At 37.8% G+C, this 21,073-nt stretch overlaps 1 protein-coding gene and 1 long non-coding RNA gene across 9 annotated transcripts; one reads left to right on the top strand and one right to left on the bottom strand.

Moving 5' to 3' along the window:
* Positions 1–372: 372 nt before the first annotated feature.
* LOC131771562 (anoctamin-4-like) lies at positions 373–18,082 on the bottom strand. 8 transcript variants are annotated; one of them, XM_066170500.1, is made up of 24 exons: positions 18,002–18,082; positions 17,123–17,359; positions 16,401–16,456; positions 15,919–16,032; positions 14,990–15,043; positions 14,768–14,834; positions 13,902–13,967; positions 13,756–13,799; positions 13,427–13,517; positions 12,961–13,060; positions 12,278–12,338; positions 11,754–11,836; positions 11,228–11,365; positions 10,509–10,670; positions 10,150–10,186; positions 9,758–9,869; positions 5,257–5,308; positions 4,712–4,797; positions 2,722–2,855; positions 2,453–2,605; positions 2,274–2,326; positions 1,385–1,593; positions 1,067–1,199; positions 373–757 (listed from the first exon to the last, which is right to left on the bottom strand). In XM_066170500.1, the coding sequence occupies exons 6-24, from the start codon at positions 14,815–14,817 to the stop codon at positions 575–577; spliced, it is 1,947 nt and encodes a 648-aa protein (XP_066026597.1). In that variant the 5' UTR covers positions 14,818–14,834; positions 14,990–15,043; positions 15,919–16,032; positions 16,401–16,456; positions 17,123–17,359; positions 18,002–18,082; the 3' UTR covers positions 373–574. The 8 variants fall into 8 exon arrangements, with proteins under 8 accessions (XP_066026597.1, XP_066026595.1, XP_066026612.1 ...); XM_066170498.1 differs by having other exon boundaries at positions 14,990–16,032; XM_066170515.1 differs by lacking the exon at positions 14,990–15,043 and having other exon boundaries at positions 13,902–14,020.
* Positions 18,083–19,061: 979 nt separating this feature from the next.
* LOC136282748 (uncharacterized) lies at positions 19,062–20,691 on the top strand. Its single transcript, XR_010718410.1, has 3 exons — positions 19,062–19,353; positions 19,929–20,263; positions 20,579–20,691. It is a non-coding gene; the product is annotated as an uncharacterized lncRNA (long non-coding RNA).
* Positions 20,692–21,073: the final 382 nt, after the last annotated feature.

The following is a 21,073-nucleotide window of genomic DNA, read 5'->3' as shown; positions in this document are numbered from 1 at the left end:
CTTTGCGGTATTCACCGAGGATTTGAAGGGTTTGGTTGGTAAAGGAACTACCTGTCAGAATATGAATTCGTAGGGTAATTAATTTATAACACAAAAAGTGATGAAGACAACACACTACCATCTGATTTGCAATGAGGTAGAAACAGAAGTAAGGAGTTTATTTGTGGACCGTCTGTCGGAACAAAAGGAGTGGCCACCGTAAAGAGTAAAAAAGCTGACGTTTCGAGCGTTAGCCCTTCGCCATCACTCAGGCGAAAGACTAACGCTCGAAATGTCAGCTTTTTTACTCTTTACGGTGGCCAATTTACGTTTTCAACTCAGTTGTTAACACTAAATTACCTGCTATACTCTCCCACCGACGCAGCACCACAGTTTCTTTAAAAACGTACCCCTTTATTCTATGTAAAACACTGGCTTTTGGTGAAGATTTTCGAACTTTGCCTTACGTTTACTACAAGACATTATTCAAAATATGCGACGGTGGTATTATCAGATTTAACTACCTATACCGATATCAGCTACAAGTCGTTGACTACGAGATAATTTCTGTCAAAACAAGACATTCTACAACATTTCACAACATTTCATCCTGGCCGCGCGAATTTTCCCTAGGGACTGGAGAGACAGAATCTTGTTGATCTGCTGACCGTAAGGCCTCGCGGGCAAGAAAGTTCTCTCTCTTGACTTGATTGTCAACTTCCTTCGGAACATCGGGGATAATCCAAGCCAAGATTGCCGTCATACCGAACACGATGTGCTGCGCAAAATAACAAAATAAATAAGACGATCAGCCAAACACAAGAAGAAATATTAGATGGTAGATAAGTTTCTTCAACTGAACCCTTTTTTTTGTTTTGGTTGGTCAATTTTAAATGTTTCACAGAACTGCTACAAGGATCAACTAGGAAACAGAGAGGAACACAGATAGGGTGGAATCTTCTTTTTACAACATTACTGCAGTAATCTCCACCAACAATTCTATTTGTAGGAAAATACTCCGATTCTCAGTATCCCATCAGGTGCATCATAACGAGCGTCCCACAATTAAAAGTGGACACAAACTCACCAGAAAGGCAACCACAAAAAACAGCTTGGCCGCCAAAATATGCCAATAGGCTGTCGAGAACTTGTAAGCATTCGGATTTGGAAGGGTCGTGTTGAGTATTGTAATTTTTGGTCGTTCATAATACCCTCGGAATCTAAAATGCAAGCACACAAGACCTTTAAAACTTGAGTTATAATGGATGACTTATGATTCTTACAATAGTGTCACCAAGCGTCCAGCAAGCTTTGACAAATTAATGAATCAGTACACTAATCAGTAAAGGCGATTCTTTTTCTGCAAGAACTAAACCATAAAACAGAACCCTCCTTGTTATTTTACCTGCAGGTAGATAAATTAAACCCACAACTGTTAATTCTTAGGGGGAACTCAACAGCAGCAGCTCCAGAAGGTCTCTCAGACTCAGGAAAATCATCCACCGCAAAACACGACAAGGTGTGGTTCACAAATCCTTCCAAGCTGTCGTTGTGTTCACCTAGGGTGTAATACAGTCTGGGGACGAATTCGGAAACAAAGGCAATCACAAAGCCCTAACAAAAAGGGTAAGAAAAAAACAAGTTACCGTGATTATACATTGTGGCTTTCCTTACAATAAGTTCTCTTTGGTTTTAAATCAAAACGCCGAGTACGACATGTTTTTCACCTTTGACAACAGGTAGAACAAAGAGATAACTCTCTGCTGTATTCTGCTCTTTAAATCGCTGATTCAAATTATTCAAGTATGCTTCCTTCAACTAAAGTGACTCGAACCGCAGCATGCAGCACGTACGATTAATGAGGCAATACTATTGCTCAAGTTCTTTTGAATACAAACTGTTTTCAAGCAAAATGAGCGGTCCTTGTAGAACATGCTAAATCATTGTCTGTCCGCTTGAATTTGCAAGTTATCAAAGCAATGAAATATCTCATCCTATTAGGAAATCCTTCACAGGTCAATAACTACCATTAGGTGACCAAATTTGACTATATTATTGTTATTTGATTTAAGTCAGGACCAACCTTTTTTGCTCGAACATGGGAAAAACTGTCTCATTAATTTTTTCTTTATTCGATAAAATTGGGGGAAAAAAACAACTGTGCTTGTAACTGAATCTGTCGCCCAAGTAATTTTTCTGTGTTTATTTTCCGTTTTTTTAATGATTTTCTTTCAATATCAATCCTTAAAGAAATAATATTCAAAAACGCACAACTTTTTTAAATAGATTCTTACATTTACGACCACAGAGATCTTCGTAACGCCTTTCAAGATTGCGTACCAAATTCCTGTGAAAACAAAAGTTTTTTTTTTTTTCAAGTGTTCTATTCGGTAGTTCCTAAATAGAATTTCAATTAATAAAAAATGTTTAAGACCAAGAAAAATAATCGGCCCTCTCTTCATATAACGCATACCTATATCCTGCGCACGAGCTGCCATTGGGCGCTGAAAAACCACGATAAACTTGTAAGCATCAAGACGAATTTCCAACAAGTTATTGATGAGGGCAAAGAACGGTCCAAGTGGAAAGGCGGCCACAAATAGTGTCACAAAGCCATACTGGATCACTGGAAAAAACAAAAAAAAAACAAAAAACAAAAAACAAAAAAACAAAACAGAGTTAATAACCAGTAAAATCTCAATCATCTCCTTCGCTCAACCGTACAAGCTGCGCAGTTCTTACCCATCTCAAGGTATTCATAAAACAACCCGTGCACGGGATACTGAGTCAAGTCATAGTCCAGTTCCCAACGTGTATATTCGGTCAAGTCGGGGGTTTCAATATTCTGACGGCGTCTCCACCAGTTCTGAAGCTTTCTGTGGAAAATAATTATAATAATAATACAAACCTCAGTCAAATACCAAGTGAGTTTTCGCACGAAAACATGATATCTTCATACGTGAAGATAACATGTTTCTCTTTACACGTGGAAACAATACCGATACTATGATTATAATATTACAAGGCCGCTTGGAGCTACGAAATTTCTCTTCACGCGTTGAAAAATATTTCTCTCGTTCGTTTCGCTCACTCATGAAATATTTCCCAACACTCGAACAGAATTAATTATCTTCGCGCGGCCATGTAATATCCTCTATTTTCAGGAATAAGAGACCATAGTGATAATAATAATAATAATAATAATAATAATAATAATAATAATAATGGTGACGATATCAACTACAGCAATAATAATAATAATAATAATAGTAATAATGAAGATGATGGTGATGATGACGACGACGACGACGACGACGACGACGACGACGACGACGACGACGACGACGACGACGACGACGACGACGACGACGACGACGACGACGACGATGATGATGATGATGAAAAAATAGGAGTGCTTACCCAAATGATCATCCCACTCATTTGAAATTTGAGTCAAAATATTATTAATCCAAAACGTTCGCAGAATGAGTGACTTGGCCTGTGAAATACTGTTTTACAGGACTAAACAATTAAAAGTATTATTTCACTGTAAAATGTGTTTGGAGCATAATATATATGGAAAAATTTCTCAGTTCTGATTGGTCAAGATAAATGCAGTTTTCAGGTAATTCAGTGCAGAAGAGAGTTAATTCAGTGCAGAAGAGGGTTAATTCAGTGCAAAGAAAGTAACAAATCAAACATTCTGATTGGTCAATAATCAAAGAAACTCATAGATAGCCAATCAAATGAGAGCCTTCGATGTCGCAACAAAATTTGAAAATTTGAAAATTTGCGAGCGAAACAATGGCCTGCTTTTTAAGTAGGTTTTCTTTCGCCACCGCAGCTGAAAACAGCTCAGACAACCAAAACACTGTAAAAAGCAGTTTTTGGTTTCGGTCTGGAAAAAGTGGTTTTTAGAGAAGAGAATTGCCAAGGAAATCAAAAATTACAAGCCGACCTTGCTTAACACTTTGCTCGAGCGATCCAACGCCGAAATTAAAAACAAACATGGTTAAACCTCGAAAACGACGATTCCATAGACTGAACAATTCCTTGAACTGTTTAGCCGGATTTTGAACTTTTTTGCGCCTTTAAGATGTGAAGATATCATCGCATATTATTGTTTTGATCGTACATTGTTGTTTTGACCGAACGCACGGTTTGAATAACTTATTTTTGCTCTTGGTGCGCGCGCTTTGCTTCTGCTTAATTATGATAAGCCATCTCGTATTTTTTCATGTCTATTATTAACACGTAATCCCATGATTTTTCTCGTGCAATTTGGAATAAATAAGCACTTGTTAAGTTTTTCAAAGACCACAAATTGCACTCGCCCTACGGGCTCGTGCAATTTTGTTAGTCTTTGAAAAAATTTACTCGTGCTTATTTATTCCAAATTGCACTCGAAATCATGTGATTACCTATACAAATACATTCCCTGATTTTTTTTTTTTCAGCGATTCCGGTTTTCTGATTACTATATCTGTGTTTCACTTACGCTATAAATGTGCTTCTCCAATAAGCTATTACACCTATATGTATGTCGTATTGCAAAACTGTCCAAGTATATCGAGCACAACGTAAATACTCCTAGTTAACAGTAAACTGTTATAACATTAGAATACGTAAATGTCCATAAATGTGTAATTTTCTAAAACCTTCCTTAAGTCCAATGAAGTCTCAAAAAGCGGGAACGTTAAAAATGTACCTCATCTCTTTACGGGCTACTTACGGGACGATTATTTCAATAAAATTATTGAAGATCTGCTTTCCAACCATGATAACTGCCAGCTGAACCAAACAACCTGCCGGATTACACTGCCAGAACAACATAAAAATGAACTCAGAATTCTCCTTTACAACTGCTCTATGTTTGAAAGATATTTTCAGTTACTTTTATGCCTTATTTTACTTTCTATTTTCTGATTGAAATGAACTAATATTGTCCAAAGGAGGTTAAAAAGTCAAAAATAAGATTCAAATTGTTAAAGCAACTATTTCCAAGTCGGCAAACCTTGCATTGTCAAATTTAACGAACATCACATACACCCTTACGATATAAATTCTAATCAAACGCGTCCTTTTTAAACTGGTCCAACTAATGGGACCAAAGGCGAAAAACATTATTTACTTCAATTACAAACAATGTCTAAAGACGATCTTCCCTTCCTTTTCTCGCAAATTTTTGACGACAGTACCGTCTGATCAACCCAATGCAGCTTTAAATACCCTAAACTGTCACAAAAAAAGCTTTACACATCGAATACTTTTTCTTACCTCTTCTTGTCGAAAACCAAATATCCTGTTAAATTCTGCTGGCCTTCCAGGGCTGAAAACAAACATTTTTTTTGTCAGCGCAGTTCTTTCCTCCAGAGGGACGAAAATTGTTGTCCCCGTAGGTCTGTTCAGTACCATTTTTAAAATTATGCATAAAAAATCTGTCTCACCCTAAACAGATAACTTAAATTGTCAGTCGAAAATATTCTCAAAATATGATTCAATACGTTCATTCTACCGCTGTGATGCCAAACAATTTTTAATGTGTTTAACGCTTCTAAGTAAATAGATAAAAGTTCCTACTGGTAATTATGTAAAACTATTTTTCTGAAGATGTTTTTACTTTTGATGTGAATCGCGACGTTTCAATGGCTTAGTGCGAGTTTTCTTTACGTGATGAGGTCGAGTGTATACGAGTCACCTTCTGAAGCATTATGCTCCAATGTGGTGGGCTGTTTCTCAACAGCTTAGCGCGTTTCGAAGATTCGCTGTAACACGGCTCTCCTGTTGTTGTTTTTGATCGTCAGTATCACAACACAGCATCACAAAGAAACAAGACAACAGCAGAACCGTGCAACAGCAAATGGGTGAGGGAAGATCACGATCTGCATGTCATTCAAAGAGCCTAAATCGTGAGAAAAACAATGACACTTAAGGCTGGCGGGATAGATAGTTGGGGATTTCAATATTTCTCGATGATTCCAGAGTTTTCTAATTAATGAAACTCGAAATCGTAGACATTCCGATTGTCTGATGGTTGACGAAAAATAGAACAGACACCACTTCATTTGGGACTCGGGGCTACAGGAGCCAAGGAATGGTAGCAAATTAAAACTAACGACAGTTCAACGACTATCTTCGTGGACGTTGAATCTAATCCTGGTCCAACATCCCCTCGGATGGTGGGGATACATAAAGAACAAAACACCTATCTGGGATATGAGTTCTCTGCGTTTTCGACTGCAACGAAATCGATGAATTGGCTTAATCACAATTTACAACACACTTCTCCATTAGTGCCTTTTGTTCGTCGTACTCAGAGCTTCTGCTACAACTGGAATCTCCCATGTAGTTTACTTCCTCTGGGCAAAAATTGTCAAAGAAAGTTTAGAGGTTGCAGAGCGGGAAAAATAGTTCAAGAAAAGCGGCGGCGCTTGAATTATATTCGAGCTTTGGTCTCACCCCAAGGCTGTCGATTAAATTCTTCACGATTTACATGCATGATGAAGACTCCTGTTGGATCGAATCTTAGAAATTTAATTGAACTTACTCCTAACCCGATTAAAAGCTACACACCAAGGGCTCGCTTCGTGAATTTTTGCTTGCTAAATGCTCGTTCAATTAACAACAAGACTACTATCATCAAGGACTTTGTCGTCGAAAATAATATTGATCTTCTTGGCTTGACAGAAACATGGCTTCAATCAGATGCTGACAATGAATTAATTATTCGTGATTTATGTCCTTCAGGTTATTCATTTCATCATGTTCCTAGACCTGGTTCTACTCGTGGAGGAGGAGTTGGCTTGTTATTTCAATCATCTTTCAACTTAAAGTTGCAGCCGCTCAAGAAGTTTTTGTCCTTTGAATATATGGATTTGTTATTGTCAAGTACAGTCGGTTTAAAACTCAGAGTTATTATTGTTTATCGCCCACCTCCCTCGACCTTGAATGGTTTAACACCCTCATTGTTCCTTGATGAGTTTTCTACGTTCCTGGAGCACTATATCGCTGATCCTGGTGGAATATTATTAGTTGGTGATTTTAATATACATGTTGACACCTGTTCTTCCCAACACTCAACTGAATTTCTTCAATTGTTGGATTCTTTCAATCTTACTCAACATACACATGGCTCAACGCATAAAGATCGACACACCTTAGATCTTGTGATTACAAGATCTGATGATAGTATTGTTTCAAATTTAACAATTGGTTCTCCTTTTGTCATCTCTGATCATGCTGCTGTTCACTTCCAGCTCTCGCTTAATAAGCCGCCGCTCGACAAGAAGATTATTTCATTCAGAAAGCTTCGATCTATTGATTTTGATAATTTCTGTGCTGATGTTATGAATTCGAGCCTTCCTGATCTTTTTGCCTCGTCATCGTCATCCTTGGATTATTTGATTGATCAATATAACAGAGTCCTTACTACCATACTTGAGACTCATGCTCCACTGCAAAAAAAGTTAGTTACTTTGCGTCCCGCTGCACCTTGGTATTCTGAGGAGATAAATAATTTAAAGAGATCCCGTAGAAAACTTGAACGACGCTGGCGAATGACAAAACTTCCTTCTGATCGTAAGTTGTTTATTGAGGGATGTGATGCTGTCAACAACTTAATTCGTGATTCCAAGAAGAATTATTTCGCATCATTAATCAATGAGAATCAGTCAAATTATAAACAGCTTTTTAAGATAATTGATAAACTACTACAAAGGAAAACAGATATTCAATATCCCCCCTGCAAATCGCCCACTGATCTTGCTAACAAGTTTATTAAGTACTTCACTACAAAGATAGATAGAATACGGGGTCATATAACGACTGCTGCTTTCCCTCATCGAGATACAGTTGCTGTTGTTGACAACGCCTGTCCACATTCTTTTGATATTTTCAAAATGGTAACAGCGGATGAAGTTCATACATGTATCATGAATCTGGCTGCTAAGTCATGTGCTCTTGATCCTCTTCCTGGTTATGTTACAAGAAATGCACTTAGTGTTCTGTTGCCTTTCATTTCCAAAATCATAAATATCTCATTGGAATCTGGTCAGATGCCTTCGCAACTCAAGGTTGCAATGTTACGCCCGCTCCTTAAGAAATCTTCTTTGGATCATACTCAATTCTGCAATTATCGTCCGGTATCGAATCTTTCATTTATTAGCAAAGCAATTGAAAAATTGGTAGCTAATCAACTTATCTCCTACATTAACGATTATGAGTTAAATGAGACATTCCAGTCGGCGTACAAGAAATATCACAGTGCTGAAACTGCACTTATTCGTGTTCACAATGATATTCTTTCTGCCATTGATAATCGTCGAATCGTAATTTTGCTGTTGTTAGACCTTTCCGCTGCCTTCGATACAGTCGATCATACCATCCTCCTCTCTCGTTTACGTGTACGGTTTGGGATAGCTGGGAAGCCTCTATTATGGTTGCAATCTTATTTATCGAATCGCACGCAATATGTCTCTGTTGATGGTGGTACTTCGACGAAACATGACCTTAAATGTGGAGTGCCACAAGGATCGGTTTTGGGACCCATTTTGTATTTGCTTTATACTTCACCGCTTTCAGATATCGTAAAGAAATTTAACCTGAGCTATCATTTTTATGCTGACGACTCACAGCTTTACTTGTCTTTCCAACCAACCGTACTGGGTGATAGGGATCTAGCGGTTTCTAGCATCGAGAGCTGTGTGGATGAAATCAGTCATTGGATGATGGTTAATCGTCTTAAATTAAATAAAGACAAAACTGAATTATTGGTAATTTCCGCTAAACATCTTCCAAGACCACTCCTTCACGAAATTTCAGTTGCTGGTGAGACTATTCCTTCCGTGCAAAAGGCGAGGAATATCGGCACTATGTTCGACAGCCATTTTTGCTTTAAGGATCATATTACTGACATTTGTAAATCTTCATTTTATCATTTGCGAAATATTAGCTATATCAGGAAATATCTTTCAGCGACCACTACTGAATTGCTGGTTCATATGTTTGTATCTTCGAAGCTGGATTACTGTAATTCCCTTTTGTATGGCCTACCAGCCTACGCTATAAAAAGGCTACAACACGTCCAGAATGCCGCGGCGCGCCTCGTCACACTTACAAAAAAGCATGATCACATTACGCCTGTTCTTTTCAATCTTCATTGGCTTCCCGTTAACCAACGTATTATTTTTAAGATTTTACTTATAACCTACAAGGCACTTAACAACCTGGCACCGTCGTACATTTGTGATCTGCTTACATCTTACACCCCATCGCGTCAACTACGCTCATCATTCAAGCACCTTCTGGTTTCTCCATCCTATAACTTGAAAACATATGGCGCAAGATCCTTTTCTGTAGCAGCACCATCATTATGGAATGCTTTGCCAAGTGAAATTAGAAATGCTCAGTCTGTGTCTGTTTTTAAACGTAGATTAAAAACTTTACTCTTTAGAAAAGCCTTTTATAATTAATATTAGCTGTCTTAAGTGTTAATGTTTAAGTTTTTTTCTTGTAGGCGCCTTTGAACAGTAGGATACTGGCGCGGTATAAATCTTTTATTATTATTATTATTATTTCAAAATAGGAGTTTTCATTAGCCTTCAGTAATCGCGGATCATCGCAAAAATCTGGGTTGCGTCAGTAAAAAAAAAGCGCTCTGGTTTTAACCGATTTGTCGTCAGTCATCCCAGACAATCGAAAATGTCTACGATTTTGAGTTTTCTTTCTTAGGAGAACTCTAAGTAACTTTTTTCCCATTGTTGCCATGACATAAACTCACCTGAGTTTAAAAAACGCAATATAAAAGAGTGACGAATAGAAGTTCACAAACTGGAAAAGGTACATCTTAAATGAAAAGATGTCTTCAAGCTCCGTCTGGGTGCGAGGCATCTCTGAAATAAAAACAGATGATGAATTTAACCCTATCCTTATTGCCTCCTACTTAGCTTTCGACGCCGCATGCCAATGCAGTTTAGAGGTACGGAAGGATTCGGCTACTAATTTTGAATTTAAAATTCCTATGTAATGTGTAATGACCACAATGTGCACGAGTACAGTAGTACGGTTAAGGTCAGTTGAAAGATCGGATGCATTGATGATTCAATATCAGTAAAGTGGTCAATAGCTTAAAGCATGAATGAAGTTCACTGAATTCATTTTCTACACACGTACCCCATCGTGTCAAAATCTCGGCCAGTTTTTCGTAAACCTGGAGATAAAATAACATAATTAACAGAAAGAAGTCACCTGAGGATCACACTAAATGATCAGTTGTTACTCCAAGGTATAAAACCATCCGCTGAACTTCTACTGTTAACCCTCTAACTCCCAAGATCTGATTGAGAGGTTACATGTTCATCACTTCTGGGAGTTAAAGGGTTAACTAATATCTAATCATTCAAGTAGGAACCATCGCTGTGTAAGAGTCGCAAACGAACATCTAAATGATAGGGCAGACAACAAAAATTTACCTCAAGATGTTTACTAGATGTGTACCGTCTCCATAGAAAAAGATAAGTTTATGCAGGTACCTTGTTGAGGAGCATGATGGTAATGAGATTTAGGAGAGCTGCAGTGCCGGACGTGGCCATGTTTACAGCTCCCATGTTGTAGTCGCTGCTTGCGGCTAACACCGCGTATACTGCAACACGGTATACTACAACAGCAAACACGGCGATGACGACAAGCGCCAGCTGCGATACAAAGACCATAATACTATAGATCAAAATTCAGAGCTTCGCTGTTGCACCTCTTATACTCTTTACTAAAACACTACGAGCCATACCGGTGACCAAAAGCCAGTTTTTCTGTCGGTTATAACTAGCTTGTAAAAGACGCCAGGGCTACAGAATTCAGGTAAATCTAGATTTGAAAAGGTCAAATTGTTGCAGTAATATGAGCGTTTCGCCTCGTCCGAGTAGCGACGCCCAATAGTATCAAGGTGGTGGGTGGGTTGGTGGATGCGAACAGTTGACACCATAGGAGGGAAGCAATCTCCCAGCAATCAAGCCGCAGCCAACCTCCAGGCACCTGTCAACACAACACCAACAAACCGGTGCACGGAATGGACACTCAACCAAAAGAGGGAGGTGGCGAGGGAGGGAGGGAAGGAAGGAAGGAAGGAAACAAAGCAGAAAGGTAGTAATGCACATCGATGCCGTTGCGAGGCTCTGGTGAAACTGCTGCATTATCTCGGTTTAAACCTGGCCAAAATCACATTGAGTCTTATTAAACATTATCCAGTTCTTACCATGAAGATGATGAAACTGAAACTACAAATAAATCTGGGCACTTTCCTCCCAAGCGATATGAAAGGCTCTTCCACTTTCGTGATGGGGTTCAAACGGGTCTCCATCGCTACTGCCTCGTACTCGGGACGAGGTTGTTCCTAAAACAGAATAATGAATTGGAGCTTGTACATTTATGGAAAGATGGTCAAATGAAAAACACACTGAACAGGACTGACGGTCAAGTTTTTGCGAGTCTTTTTAAGTAATAAACTGTACCTTGAGTTCAAACGAACACAGTTCAGAGATTCGTGAGATTAATATTAATTGCTTATAACATGCAACAAGATCAACAAAAACGTTTACATTTAAAGCACCATTCACAAAACGAAAGAAAAATCGACACGGAGAAGTAAGTAGTGTGGTTTTTTGTTCCTGGATAAATCCTAAACGGCATAAGCTTACCTTGCCAAGCCTAATCTTTGCCTTCTTACAAATAATTAACAAAAGTCATAAATAAATACATTGATTGATTAATTAATATCGTACCTCTTCGTCCTCATATCCCAATAGATCCCATTCGTAAGCAATTTCTGCCTGCTGCCTCTTCCAAAACTCAAGAAACATGGTGGCTGTGTAACAAATACACACATGATCATCAGCAAAGTATTGCATTAACATTACGACCCTGAAAGAAAATCAAAGTTTCCTTTCTGTGAAAGTCACAGACAAAATGGTCCTATTTATGAAATGTTCGGCAATCAATCCATTAGCTATTTTTTCAACTCTTGAACGGGATGGTTCAGTACAAGTTGCCCAAACATTCTGTCAAGTTTCTTTGACTATTCAGCGTTGCCAATAAGTATATACTCCCGGATGGAGAGAAGCATTCTCAGAGTGAATCATCTCGCCCAACAACTCAATATAATGACCACACCAGGGCTTAAACATTTAGACTTAAGGTTCCACGTGCTAGCCATTTATGATTTGTACAGCTGTCAATAATAGAGCCTCGGGGTCTGACACAGTTTATTACACAAGCAATTATTCTTAAAAATAAAAAAAGGTCTCACCCCAAATCGACATAAAAATGGCAAAAACCACAGTAAACTCATTGTCAAAAACATAAGCCACCTGAAGAGAATCAAAGAGGGCATTAGTACATGTAGACGATAAAACTGGATAGATAACTTCTGAAAAACGAACTACAAAGATGAATATTTCCCAGCAAAATAATGTGTTAATCATTATGAATTGTTTCCAAATTCATGGTTTATGCTATGTATAGCCCCTTTAACAAGGGGCTACATCAATTATTAATGGGACACAGGGCCTCACACTGCGGTCATTTGGTCATCATGGCCAGCAGGAAGAAACTGTGGTGCTTAAATTCAATGTTGCACAAAATTTCTTTCTCTGCTTTCTTCTTTTCTTTCTCCATTTCTGGCAAACATTTCGTGATTTTAACCCTTTAATTCCCATGAGTGACCAAGACAGAATTTTTCCTTACAATATCAATATAATATCAACCAGATAAGTGATAATAATAAAGAAAAATATCAATTTGGGGGTAACTAGTTGTTCCAATACTAAATTCTCTGAACAAACAATATAAAAATTGTATGGTTGACTGTGAAGAGAATGACAAATTTGGTTAAGTCGCCAAATAGCGACCTTTAAAAAACTTTAGCAAAGAAGTCGAGGAAGAAGAAAAGAAGGAACTTGAGGTGAGAGGTAAAAATGTTCTTTAAGTCACCTTTGAATAGATGCATGTGTCCGATAAAGGCCAATATGGACAGCGTTTGTCACAGCGAGGGCACATGGGAAAGTTCTTAGACGTATCACAGATGTCTTTCCTAAAGCAAAAGATACATACATACAGTTGGTTTTACGTGTCTGAAAGCCACGTTTACACAAAAATAAAAAAAGTTCGTTCTCTGACTTGCGTTTTTTCAGTATAAAACCAGTGATTGCAACACTGTTAACGCTTACCACTGGCAGTAATAGTAAACACTGGATGCACATTATAGTGAAAGTTATGTAAAATAGCACATGTTAATGTATCACCAAGTATATTTTTCTTTTGTTCCATTTCACAACAACTTTATATAATACTTTAAGATTCCCAGTCCTCAATGAGCCTATTTCATGGCTGATATGAATATAAGGCCTTTGCATAATGATAGAATGCACATAAAGGCCTTGCCAAACTCATCACTTACACAGGAATGTAAGACTCCAGTCTGACAAGTCCATAAATCACACAAACAAGGCCCATGATGGCTGCTGGGAGCAACATCCATGTGTAGAAACCTGTCAAACAGTCAAGAGAGTAACATTTGTTTGATGACACTGTTTTCCTCATTTACATCCAAACTTCATGCATTGTGCAATGTCCTTGAGTCTCACTGACTGACTAGAATACAGTCATAGCCTTTAATATGTGTTCTTCCAAACATAAAAATTATATGCAGCCATGATTAAACAGCTGAAACAATAACTTACTTCAATCAGAGTGCACATGAAATTTGAAGTCATTAATTATATTTACCTAACCAAGCAAAGTAGATTCCAATTTTCTCTCCAAAGTAATCTCTGCAAAAAAATTAATGAATAATCAACCAAAACAACTATTAACACCAAAAAATGATGCACACACCTTGAGTTAAATTAACAGTCCTGTGTAAGTGATTTTACCTGATATGATCCAATGGTTGCATTTTGTACCAGCAATGTGCTTTTAACCCAGGTGTCGAACAACAACTGAAATAGCAACAACCCACAAATGAAACTATCATTGATTACCAACTGTAAAACTGGAAAAAACAATGCAATAGAAAAATTTATAACTGCACTTAAAAGAAAATATTGAGAAAAGCTATCAAAAGTTTCAAGTCTGATATATCTGAACGCAAGCTTGAGAAGAATATCAAGAGTAGGGGTAGAAGTAAAAATATTTGGGAAGGAGAAAATTCAATGAAAAAACAAACAAAGTTTTCTTTGGTGATTTGACTTGTTCGACTCTAATTTTCCTCTTACAAGTTCCTACAAAATAGGAATTTACCTTAAAACATCTAAAAGCAGGAATGTGATAAGAAGAAAGAAAAAACTTCAGGGGACAAAGTATTGTTTGATTATATAAACTGTAAAAGCTGTATGGTAGACTGGATGGAGAATTGATGTTTACATCTTTGAAAAAAAAGGTTACATGTACTGTAGCTTGAATGACAAATCAGCTTTGAAAGAAGTTTACAAAACTGATGAGGTGTAAGTTGAAGAGATGGTAATAGGATGGCATAGATTGGGTCACCGATCGTTTCACACCCACAGTCATGTCATACCCAGTTAGTTGAGTCATTTTGTACCCAGCTTGAGTATAAAATGAATGAGTACAAAACAACTATGGGTACAAAATGACTGCATACCATAGATTTGTTTAGGAGTTTATTAGGTCCGAGTTGTACATACACAATGTACACTGTAAACTTAACAGGAAACAACATACACAAAACTAATTAACCTTACGAGGTCTATTAATTTAAAAATAATAATAAAAAAATTACCTGTCTGGCATTTTCAGGTCTTGGAGGATCATTGGATTGATCTTTTTCATAAGTGCCCTACATCAACCTTTGTAAAATACAAAAATGATGGTACTGTATCAAGTTATTCCATGCATTATTTTGGTAATTTTTGCAATGTATAGATCTCTACATGTCAAATTCCCTGATAAAGTAATTATAAATTACAGTGTGCTCATCATATGCCAAATCCATCTCTTTTACCTCTCTTCAGTAAAAAAAAATCAAATGCAACTCTTTAATTTGTAACATCAACACCTAAAGGTAAAAGAACATGTTTCAAAATGCTAAAAATTACTTTTGTGTGTGTTATGAGCAACTGACAACCACACAGTTGTCCTAGATATGATTAAGACAACATGATTTTCGTACATGTTGTGTTCAAGTCTGATTGAATTATTTTGATGGTCATGAACAAAAAGCATACCCTGAAAATTGGCCTGAAGTACAATTATGCTTTGTTGCTATTCAAAATCCCTGGTTTCATTGATCAAAACTATAACTAAATTCTTGAGTTCTCCAGCTCAGTTTGAGCACTAATAGGACAGTGTACACATCATGCTTGTAATTGGACAGTGTAATAGGGCAATTAACACACCATGCCTGTGTAAGTGCACAGAAGGTGTCACATGTGCATGCTATTGTCTCACATTTCGCCCCTTTAACTGTTTTTTTTTTTTAGATGAAAAGGTACAACGGATGCCTTCACAGTGCAATCATCCGATTTTGTTAATCACTTGGATAATTACAGCCTGAATTGGACTCCTCTTAGTCCTATTACTATTATATACATGTACAATGTACATGTATCAGTCTGAATAGCTCCCCATGTACAACAAGCTTAATGTTCCCTGGATCAAGACATCCATTGTCCAACTCTCACTTGACTAAACATATGGACATGTAGTTGTTTGATGTTATTCCTTCTTTGTATTAAATTTTCATTCTAAAATTTTGATCTTACGAGAATGCCTTACTGTACTTTCTGAAATATGACAAGAAAACACAGTTGGCTAACTTTGCCAACATTTGGCTGAATCCTGTTCAAGCAACCTGACATAATTTTTGATTCAAGGAAAATATCATTATTAGACTCCAAATCACTCTGAGAAAACTGATGCAGTAATTGTTACCTTTTCCTCTGGCCAGTCCCTTGCATGGGATCATTCAACCAGATGGAGTGCACTTACAAAAAATGAACCATGACCTATATAGCTTCGTTTGGCTTTTTCATGTCCCTTTAATTCCTGACAGGAGACAAGGTTTTTAATTTTAAGTTTTGTATGATATAACTGTATGTCAGCCTTCTTGGGCCTTCAACTTAATAATCATGTGCAAATATGGCCCTTAAATTTGTTCACCACTGCCCTTCAAGTCTCTGTTTACAGTCACTCTAAATTCTGAGAAGTTTCAAAGCCTATGATATTCTCTTCTAAAGGACTATCATTCAGGAACTGCTCATTTTTTAAACCTAGAGAAATCATTGTAAATTGCAGTGATCCATCAAATTATACCATAGTAAATTTCTTGGACACTTTTTAAGTTTCACAGTAAGGAGTTGTTATACTGAAGACAAAAAAACAAAACAAAACAAAACTTGCAATTAATTTTTTACCTCGTGTAAGGGATAAGCAGCAGCATAAGATCCATTGCCAATTAAGCATCCAATGCCTAATATCATATTACAAAGATGCATAAATGACAAGGATATGCACCTACATTATGTTAGGTATAAGTTTCTGATCACACCATACACAATGTGATACATGTTATACTGCAAAATCAGTTTAATAAGCTGACATCAATAATTAAAAGTAATACAAAAGAGAATACTTCAAAGAGTCTTGCTGTTATCAGAGAAAACTGACATGTACCTTTAAATTCCCTGTAGGTGGCAATACTCTTATTGTTCAATGACTGACAAAAATATATTTCTCTCCCTAATGTAAAGGGCCCCAAATTTTTAATGCTAGTCATTCACATAAAGTATAGTTTTGATTAAGATTGCTTCATTTTTACCACTCTGATTCCTCTTCTCACCATACTGTGTTCTTGTCAAAATTCTGTGAACGTGCTTGCAATTGAATATCAATATTTACTGTACTTCTATTTGTTTTGCCATCTCTGTCTGAGATATATATCGATGTGTTACCTGAGTATACTATTTTATAAATCAGGCAAAGGATGAATATAACATTTGGTCATTGTTCAGTGAGTAGAAGACCTACCATAGCAGGTACTACAAGACATACATGACTGTAAAACTATCAGACTTGTAATGTTGTAATGATAAAGTTGAGTTCAAAGTAAACATCCTGTGTTACAGGAATCACTTACAATTCTGCTTCGCTGAGCACTTTTGAAGAAATCATCACGGTTAACCATAACCATTTGTTAACCATAATCCTGATGGTTAACAAAGAAAACGTACTTGTCAAGTTTGTCTTTTCTGAAGGCACAAGTGAAGTAGTTTGGCTGCTCTGGGAGATCTTCAGCTCTGAGTTCAAATGGATTACACATTCCAATGGTATCAAAACATCTCTCAGTCCAATCTCTTGTGTCAAAGTCATTCTCCTGTCAACAGAAAAGATTGTGTTAATTTCAAGCACTTATCAGGCACTTGTCAAATACATGTAATTTATGAAGATTGCGTGACGAAAACAAGTTACGCTGTCATGTCTATCATGTGGAACGGTTCTTGGGAGATCGTGGGCGACTCTTCTTAAGAGGCATAGTGAGTACAACGGACACGTACGGTCCCCGTACCCGGAAATCGGAGAAAACGCTTATGGGAGATGAGCATCATTGGCCGTGACTGTCTGCATCAACATCACACTGATCGATACAGTACTGAAAATAACATTGAAATGAAATGCTTATTGATTAACTAGAGATTTTTAAATTTAGAAATTGAACACTGAAGCGGGTGCCAGGAAACTTTTAGGGAGCAACAGGAGACGCTTCCAAGGGACTGAACACATGCATCATCCTTCGCTGCAGGGTTATCAATCAATAATTGCTTTATTATAATACATACATGCGAGGCAGTGAGTTTTTAAAGTGTTTCCTCCACCTAGGCCTTGAGTATTTACTCTATTTTACATGATGTGATTCACGAAGATGACGTCTGCTTGCTCGATTATTTTTGAGTCTAATGTCCCAAGTGAATTTTCTAAAAATTGCTTTTGGGTTCCCACTTCTAAATATGTTACTTACTTAAAGAGTCGTGTGAGACAGTTCATTTCAGGTTTAGCAATCAAATAGCCATTTTGAACTCCGCTTTGCTTCGTTCCCAGGACCTCTCGTCCCTGAGAAACAGGACCGAGGTTGTGACTTGATTTGCATAAGCATCCCGCGCGAAAGAGAAATCACCGACGTTTTTGTGCTCATCATCCCTACAGGACAACTTATAAGCAGGTTGATAATCTCTAGAGAATCCAGTGTCATTTACTAAAATGCAGGTGACTGCTACGAAAGATCGTTCTGATGTGCCTTCACGGCGTCACAATCAGGCCGAGGAAATTTTCGGGTGACTCCTTACAATTTTAAGGTATACCACTGTCTTGTGGGGCAAATGTTAGGTATATCATCGCGGTCAATATTCCTTTACTTCCCCACCCCCTAACCTTACGGCGTTTGCATTTTGGCGAAAGAGGTTCATTCTGCACTACAAGTCTCAAAGGAAAGAAATAACAGTTGTACTTTCAATAGCTAATATTTCGCCCCATCCTTTCCTTCATCATTATTCTCGCCGTGCCTGAAATCTTCCACACTTACTCAAAACAGTTCCCTCTGACTTTCAGGAGTGTTTTCTTGACATGAAAAAATTTCCTTGAAACATAGGAGTACTTTCGCTGATTGGTTAGAGAATATGATCGAAAAACTAAATCCTCTTAACTAATTTTATGCATAGAAATGTGTGACAGCTGAGAAAGAAAATTGCCTGTCACATCTTTAGATTTAAGGGGTTCAAACGGAGATGGTGCTGCCTTATGGCAATTATCTTACGTTCTCCTGAGAGCAAAAATGCTGGGTTCCATCACTTTTGTAAAGGGTAGTAAATCAAAAGGTAAATATGAGTTAAATCCTCTTTTTCAACTCTCGTGCAGCAAAACATAGCTTCGCATCAATACCATGAGAAACATTGGTCAACCTCGATGTCTTTGATAAGGCTCCGAAACTAATATTTTTACATCTGGAACAAACATCCACGCTTGGACAATGAGATGTTTAGGTTTTATCTGACGTTACTGTTTTGATATTATGACTAGGGGTGTGTGTAGTGTTTTTGATCCTGGCGGCGGGAAACTTGGCAAATCTTGTCAATCTGCACGTGGCTGATGTTGGGAAAACCGGCGAATTGCGTATTTGGCTCGTGATTTGTTTTGCTGTTCTGCTGCCATACTCGTGACTGGGAACGCCCAAGCACTTCTGAGGGATCGCTGTCAGTGCTAGTGTAGCAACAGCTATGGCTTGTTTGATGATCTGCGTGTGTATCGCATTGGATATGCCGTCTGATTTGAATACTGTTGAACAACCTAGTGTAAGCTTCGAGAGTTTCTTTTCAGGTGTGTTTTCCTAAGTGGACTTATTATCATATATAATTATATATGGTACTCATAGAAAATTATACGATAAGCTGAATTATACAAGCATTTTATTGGTACTACTTATGTTCTGTTGGAAGACAAACGCGTAGATGGCGTCGTTATTAACAACCTTTCGTCATCTCTACAATTAGAAAATCGATTCTACGTTGCCGTGGGTCTGTACAATAATAGATCACAGAAGACATCAAAATGTGGTAAAAACATCAGTGACACAACCGGCTGCGCTTCATGTGCTCTTTTGTTTTTTCTTATCACGTTTTGACTGCATCTGTGATCCATTTCTGAACAGAGGCTGCCAATGGTCTCGGTGTGGCCTAGTCGACTTACAAGATTATCCAGTGTAATAAAAAAATGACACGACTTTTTTACTAGAATGTGCCGCGAAATGTTAACATTTTAATCGTCAGTAAGAGCTATCCACTGCGTGGCTAAAATTTCGCAGGAAAAATGAGGATGGTAGGTTTTATCTAAAGTGAACCTTATATTCATTCCTCAATGCTGCTGAGTTCTTCTAATTTCTCCTTTTCTTTTAGCTTTCGGAACTATATTATTTTCATTTGGTGGCGCTTCAACCTTTCCAACGATTCAGACAGACATGAAAAAATGCTCCAAGTTTCCAATTTCTGTGTTCTGGGCGTAGGTTGGTGTCGTAAGCATGTATCTGCCTGTGTCAATCCTCGGTTTGTGGCTTACGGCAAGAACATCACATCGAACATTCTCGAGAGCGTGAAATACGAAGGACATGACGCGGCTGCTGTTATGTTAGACATAGTGCTTGTACTGATCACACTTCACCTGCTGTTAAGCTTTGTTATTGTGATAAACCTAGTATCGCAGTCTTTTGAGGATTTTTTGAGCATACCTCAAGGTTGGTTTAAATACACCCAGGGTTAATCTCATTAATTCAGCGGGAAGCAAGGGTTGCGATGGACGTCTACCTATTCCATAAAAAAAACATAGAATTTAATATTTTACAGGGAATGTGATCAAGATAGCTCTAGGGTCCACAGCTACGCTTATATATCTAGGGGCGAAATACGAGCACTTTTTTTTTCTTGCTTCTTTTGTGTAAAACTGTTTTCCTTATCGGCGTCTTGCTTTCATAAAACCCCCATCCACACAGCGTTTTAGTGTTAGACACTTACGCTACCTTAAGTCATTTTACGGTCTTCTTTTCCAACAGGATTTGGTGTCAAACGGTGCCTCCTTCGCACCGCCATCATGTGTTTTATTCTTGGCATTGGCGAACTCATCCCAAAGTTTGGTCCCATTCTGTCTCTTATTGGAGGATCCACAAGGATCCACAATGTTTTATTTGAGAATTGAACGTAATATTCCTCTTCATATCAAGGTTTTCTTGCATGAACTCATAGCTGTTGGAATTTTTGGTGGTGTGGCGTCCACCTACTCCGCAATAAATGACATTCGAAAAGTATTCAGTTAAACCTTCAAAATAATAAAAATATCGGACTTATTCAATGGCTAAGGTGGGGGAGGGGGTGGAGGCGAGGGCAGAATTAGTCTCGTACACAGACCTCCCACGGCCAAGCGACAGAAATTGATCCTTCATTTTGATCAAACTAGTAGAATCAGGGTACGAATTGTTTGATCCAGTGATAGTTCGTATTATTACTTAATGCATGAAATATGTTTGTGCTAGTTTATTATAAAGAGCTGT

The sequence above is a fragment of the Pocillopora verrucosa genome, chromosome 1, assembly GCF_036669915.1.
Source record: "Pocillopora verrucosa isolate sample1 chromosome 1, ASM3666991v2, whole genome shotgun sequence".
Lineage (NCBI taxonomy): Eukaryota > Metazoa > Cnidaria > Anthozoa > Scleractinia > Pocilloporidae > Pocillopora > Pocillopora verrucosa.
The sequence above is the reverse complement of the archived record's forward strand: the minus strand, read 5'-3'. Positions and strand labels throughout refer to the sequence as shown.